Source organism: Lolium rigidum, chromosome 1 (genome assembly GCF_022539505.1).
Source record: "Lolium rigidum isolate FL_2022 chromosome 1, APGP_CSIRO_Lrig_0.1, whole genome shotgun sequence".
NCBI lineage: Eukaryota > Viridiplantae > Streptophyta > Magnoliopsida > Poales > Poaceae > Lolium > Lolium rigidum.
Window position 1 is genome coordinate 210,982,577 of NC_061508.1, and position 6,495 is coordinate 210,989,071.

The following is a 6,495-nucleotide window of genomic DNA, read 5'->3' on the forward strand; positions in this document are numbered from 1 at the left end:
TACTGATGTACACAAAATTAATTACTCACTCCGTCTAAAAGTGTCTCAACTTTTTCTAGATATGGATGTATCTATAACAAAGATGCATATCTATATTTAGACAAAACAAGACACTTATTTTCGGACGGAGGTAGTATTATAGTCTCTCTATCTAAGATACATATATATTGACAAAGTTAAGATATCCTTTGTCTAATATATATATACTTTGACAAAGTTGAGACATCTTTTTATGGATGGAGTATTCTGTTATGACAAAATTCACATCATCGAGATAACCTGCTGTCACGCCATGTAGAAAACCAGTGAAACGTGGTAAATGTTTCTTGTGAAGCTACAAATAAAACGAAACCAGATGCATATCAGAAGGTCCTCACGAAATTTATCACTGTTACACACATAATTCACAATTTAGAAGGGGGGGAGGGTCAAACCATGGATGCAGTTAAAAAAATACACCACACACCAAGCACAGTCAAAGAACACTAATTGAACAAGAACAGAGAAACAAGGGGGTAACCACAAAAATTCAGCACCCCATGATTCTCTATTTACAAGAGGCAGAACCCAACTAATGGTATTGAGCTAACTGTAGCTGCCAATTAGCAGCAACTCATAAGTAGAATTATATACAAAAGGTTGCCATGACTACCTACCTACTATTAACAGTTGATGCTAGAAACGTGATCATATCTAAGAGCATAGATGGTTAAGGAATGACTGCAGAAGTTGAGATGATGAATGGGAAGAGGAGTGGAGTACAGAACCTACTTTTGGAGTATATATGATTTTAGGGCAATTAGTCCAAATGAAAGGGAAAGATAGACCTGATTAAAAAGAAGAATTTTGAAATGGGAAAAGGATAAGAACTACACTTGGTAATGATAAGATTTCTTAAAATCGAAATATTAGAATACTTCTAAGATATCTAAAGAATGCTTCTAAGATATCTAAAGAATGATATTGCCTCCATGCAAAAACACTAAAAAAAACCGTGCACTGCATCTCCTGCATGTTCTGATTTAAGACTATCATTGCATGATTGCAAGTAGGAGAGAGTATAGGGGCCATCATGCTGGCGACAGAAGGAATCAGCTACCATCGCTGACGGGATAAAGATTCAGCTATGATTAAGCAAAGATTGAAGCAGATTTGCAGGGAATATCTGAAGATGCCAATAATTAACATGGACAAGTCAACATAAATAAGCCATGGTTGAGAACCTAAGGAATATAGTGATTTGTCTTTCCCAGATAAACATGAGGTTCATTCGAGAGAAGGCATGGAGAACACTATTTTTGACATACTTTTCCAAGCCCAAGGAAATTACGGGATGGCAAGAGAAGTCCGACAGAACAGGCTGAAGTGCCAACAGATATCTTGAAAATTATAGCAGGAACCTTATGTAGACATTATGAAAGCTTTGATCAAGTTCTCTGCCGAGTGCCTCTGCTCAGAGGTGCCAGATATGTGGGCAACATGGTCATGACGAGATGATTTTGATTCAATAATTTCAATGTCAGCTCCAGAGATCTGCAGTGATACCCAAGAAGCACATGTCAATGTTAAGAAAAAATATATCCTACCAACAAAGTAAATTAAAAAAAAAATAGACCATTCACGATGTCAGATTATAACTGGTTCTTTTTTTCCATATGTTCATGAATGGTAATGTTGCAAACTTTAGTCTTTCTACAGATGTTGCTTCAGAACAACCCAATCTTAGTGTTGCATACACACATTACGTTACTCGTTTTATCTTAGTCACGGATAATATAAGATCTTAAATAGGAATAAAATTTGTATGACAATGAAATGATGAAAAGTAACCTTTTTTAAGGACTAGTGTACTACTGGATTTAATATTTATAGGAGTTAGCAAGTAGCGCCATATAACAACTAGAGTTCAAGGGCAATCTTTCACGCAGCCATGTTTGGTCTCCTATTAATGTTTTCTGCTATCTAAGCAGGTATCTTAATTCAAAGTGCAAGCACCAGTAATATGAAATAACTGACCTTTCTAATATTGTCCAAGTTTGTGCCGTGCTTTCCTATTACTTTTGACAGGCCACTAGAAGGAATGATCATTTCCATATCTGGGCCGCGCCTGACCAACCATAATCAGCAAAAAGAATTACAAATGTAAGGATTAGCATAGGGGCCAAGTAGTAAGCCTCCACAGAAGGATCACAGGTTAAGAAACGGTGCATGGTCAGTTCAGTTGCGACCTACCTTGTGTATGCCTTCGAAGAATATGAAGAGCGTGCTCCAAACCCATCATCTGCAACCTGATGGAAGATATCGCCGGTAAAGTTAACACCGCAAACTTATATGTATATCTCATTATGAAGATCAAAAGAGAAACAGGGAAAAATTGCGTTGAAGCAAAAGTATTTTACCTGAATGGAGCTGTATCCATACGAGCTGCTACGGGGATATATATCTGAACCACGTTCGGATTCACTCCTTTGATCATAGCGTAATGGAGTGATTTGTTGACTGTAAGGTAGTAAAGCTGGCATTGAAAAGCTGCTTGAATACATGGGTTCAGTAGTGGCCACAGTTAGCTTCCCATCCTTGCCAGAGTTCTGCCTCTCCACACTGTCCTTCAGAACATCTTCCCGAAGTCTTAGAACTATCTGAACAAGAGCATCACGTAGTTTGTCCACTTCCCCGAGCACCTACACGATATAAAATGTAAACAAGCCTAGATAGATCACACAGAAAAATATCTCAACCAATAACAAAGGGCAAACCTCAACGAGCTCATCACTGGAAGATGCCCTCCGGGGCTTACTGCCCTTTGATATGTGGATAGTTGCCTTAGACTTACTCCGCATATCATTAATGATTGAACCACCCTTGCCGATAAGACAGCCAATGACATTACCCGGAACAAGAAGGCGAAGATACATTCTATCTTCATTTTCATCGTTGATCTTTGCTTGAAGCAGCAGAACAGCTTCCACTGCTGCAGACTTGACATCATCGGTGGCCTGAAACGGAAGGTGTCACCTCACATAAAAAACAAATTTTTGGGTATAACCGTATAAGTGACAAAGTTCAGCTTGCCAGCTGCAAGTGTGGTCTAACCTCAGTGGATTCAATGGTGATTATACTTTCCTCCCTGTCATTCTTTGCGTCATCAACATCTACTCTTGCACCACTCTCTTTCCTTATACTCTTTATGGTCACCCCACCTTTACCAATAACCAACCCAATCTTGTCACCAGGGCATACAACACGCAGCACTAGCTCTCCTGAACATTTTGGGGTGTTATAAGTAGGAATAGCAGGAACCATAGATTGATAAATGGGCAATCTTCCATGAGCATCAGCGGGCAGAGTAAATTCAGGAGCATGAGAACCATGACGAGTTGCCCCTAAAATTGCTAGACTTGGATGTCCAGAAGGCATAGCGGCATCTGAGACTGGGTATAAATTACTAGCCGGATAAACAGGAAGTTCTGAAGGAAGTATAATGGCTGGAGGAAGTTCTTGAATAGATGTTTCAAGCGGAATGTTCTCTTTTGATGGACATTTGTAGATAATTGTTGATACAGCAAACAGAGCCTTCTTGACAGCTCTAGCATCCCCAGTTATCTGATAAAAATAGTAATATTAGCAGAATACATGAAACGAAGAATGGATGTTGAAGAACATAGCGGGATTCAAAGGTTGGAATTGTTTGGCACGAACAGTGTAAGTGTGTCACCACACAAACAGAACCAATTGTTTTAATATGGGAACCTAATATAAATAAGCATATAAGAATAAAATTATAAATTACTGCATTAGGAGTCATGAATACAGTATTAAACAATTAGTTGATTCCTGCATCATATATGCTTAGATTATAACACAAAAAACATAAGCTGAAAACCAACGAATTTGCTGCTTGAAGTCTGCACCTATTCACTAATAGCTAATCATCTCATGTTATGTTGACGTAGCTTCCCAAATTATTATATGGAAGAAAATGTACCTGAACGAAATTGTCAAAACTCATAGCACACGAATGTGTAACTTCATTTGGATCTTTTGGTCTAACTTTAATGAATGATTTTGACATTGACCGAAGTCTCTTGATGACAGCACCAGATTTTCCAATAACACTTGCAGCTTGACTAGCTGGTACAAGAATGTTGGCTTCTTCATCCTCAGAGTCATTATTGATGGCCAGAGAATCAACAATTGCATCATGCACCTTGAGCAAGGCATTTTGTGCTGCGCAAACAGGCTCCCTATCATCATCACCAACATCTATGTCGCTATGACTGAGGTCTCTATGCTTGACATAACAGTATACCAAAATAACCCTTTTGTCGGCACCAGGGTAAGGGTCAACAACCTTGACTCTGGCATTCGTCTGCTGCCGAATAGAATTTATCACCTTGCCATTCTTGCCAATTACACTACCAATCACTTTGTCTGGACAAAGTATGCGGTAAACAACCAATTCATCAACACTAGAGCTTTCCTGGGTGTAGGTGGTTGGCCTCCTCTTTTGGTCCCTATCTTCTCTTTCATGATCCCTATGTTGGCTGGTACGCTTGCCGGAATGCCTCATGGTTTAACCAACTACACAAGAAAATGCACCATAAAATTAATGACAAGCACTATAAAAAAATGAAAATAGTAATACAGATCAGCTACATTACTATAAACATCCATGATATAGCATCAATGCATTCAACAGGCATGAGAGAGCAGAATGATAAGAATCAAACCAATGGGCCAAGTATCACTACAATGCATGTGGTAGCAAAAATGTGCGAGGATTCCAGTGAATCAGTCAGCATTCAACAAGAAAAAACCAGCAGCAAGCTTATCCGACAAGTAACCGTTGTCAGTTATTCACGCAAATCACGTTAACCATTAATCAACACATGCAAGAGAATGGAAATGCAAAAGCAGTATCAGGCCATAAATACGACAGCTACACCAACCACAGGCATTATAACATATCAAAAGAATCGGATAACATATATTAATTATGCACCATAGCAGATGAGTTGAAAAAGGGGAAATTAGACATACGCAGTCACGTTAATTGGCACAAATATGCAGTCACAAGGCATGTGACCATTCCCATGAAGGCCCGACCGCTCGACACAGTGATGACTGTTATTTAACTATCAACTGGTACCCAACCAGTGTCAAAGAATTAGCTTCCATGATGAATGTGATGGAATCAGTAGGCGGAACACGACAAGAAAGTGGATTCCAGGATAAATGTGACAGGCCTAGTGAGCGAAACACGGCAATGAAACTAGTCAAGATGCACCGATGGGACAAGGTTTATGATTCCCTACGAGAAACACAGAATTTATATACCCAAATAAGGGGCCAAAGATCTTGTCTAATGATGATGGAAAGATCACAATTTACACGTCACCCACAGATATGGAGGGTGAAAGTTTGATCATCAATTTGACCAATAAAACGTGGTTTATATGTCACAAAGATTATACGATTAAATTTGTATTCAAATAAGATTACAGCAGTATAGTTATGAGTAATAGATACAGCAGTATAGTTATGAGTTATAGATCGACTTGATGGTGAAAAACAATGACGCCATGTACATTAGGGCGGAGGGAGTAGTAGTTAGTTTTCTTTTTATGCGAAAGAGAGGGAGTAGTAGTAAGTCGACCCACAAAGGACCGGCTGAACCATCCTGGGAGCGAGAGCACCTCAGGGGAGCAGGAGAGTAGAAGAGGAGACAAGTCAGAACCCTAAAAACCCTAACATATGCAATTCGCAAGCCCGGATCTGTAAATACTCCTTCCATCCGCTTGCGCCGCTCAGGAATTGAGGGGGTCAAACCTGCAACGAAACCATGCGAATTGCGAAAAAAGATTACCCAGGAAGCACATCCAGGGACACGGGAACATCCAGGGGGTATGGCGATTTCAGGCAGGAGATAGCGGAATTGGACAAGATTGCAGAAGCCATCAGCACAGAGGGGCCGACGTGACGGCGATTGAAGCAGGAACGTACCAAGAAGACACAGGGAGCGAATCGAGGGGAGCGTCGGGAGGCCGTCGGGCAGCGACGACGGCGAAGATGGGAGGACGGGGGCGGCGGCGATTGAGATTGGAAGATGATGACGCGGGGAGGAGGAGGAGAGGAGAGGATAATGACGGTCTTGTTTAGGGTTTGAGGAGACGACTACTGTACTGTGGGCTGTTGAGGGGTAGTATGGCACCACAACTCCTTTTTTTTTTCTAACTGACCAGAACTCTTGTTTAGGGAGAGGTTTTGGTCCTGGGCCCACTCGTCAAGGATAGCCATCCGGCTTCGAGTCCATCGCGAGAAAAACAGGTGCGCAGGCAGCTCTCCTTTCCGCAAATCCACTTCTAGGCGTAAAATAAACTGGCATGCGTCTAAGAAATCTATTTAAAATCTTTTTTTTTACCTTTTTTTCGAGAACCGATATGAGATCTGCGCGTCATTGTATTAAGCATAGGACAGATCAAGATGTCCAAAAGT

General features: G+C 40.5%; 1 protein-coding gene across 2 annotated transcripts; it reads right to left on the reverse strand.

Moving 5' to 3' along the window:
- Positions 1–1,201: 1,201 nt before the first annotated feature.
- LOC124689135 (KH domain-containing protein At4g18375) lies at positions 1,202–6,163 on the reverse strand. 2 transcript variants are annotated; one of them, XM_047222725.1, is made up of 8 exons: positions 6,004–6,163; positions 3,986–4,581; positions 3,094–3,603; positions 2,757–2,996; positions 2,400–2,681; positions 2,233–2,288; positions 2,017–2,107; positions 1,202–1,533 (listed from the first exon to the last, which is right to left on the reverse strand). In XM_047222725.1, the coding sequence occupies exons 2-8, from the start codon at positions 4,568–4,570 to the stop codon at positions 1,402–1,404; spliced, it is 1,896 nt and encodes a 631-aa protein (XP_047078681.1). In that variant the 5' UTR covers positions 4,571–4,581; positions 6,004–6,163; the 3' UTR covers positions 1,202–1,401. The 2 variants fall into 2 exon arrangements, with proteins under 2 accessions (XP_047078681.1, XP_047078676.1); XM_047222720.1 differs by lacking the exon at positions 6,004–6,163 and adding an exon at positions 5,041–5,486.
- Positions 6,164–6,495: the final 332 nt, after the last annotated feature.

Coding starts and splice junctions, on each gene's coding strand:
- LOC124689135 (XM_047222725.1), bottom strand. CDS start 4,570: ATGAGGCATTCCGGCAAGCGTACCAGCCAACATAGGGATCATGAAAGA. Junction 3,604..3,985: donor GTTTTGACAATTTCGTTCAG/GTACATTTTCTT, acceptor TATTTTTATCAG/ATAACTGGGGATGCTAGAGC. Junction 2,997..3,093: donor TCACCATTGAATCCACTGAG/GTTAGACCACAC, acceptor CTTCCGTTTCAG/GCCACCGATGATGTCAAGTC.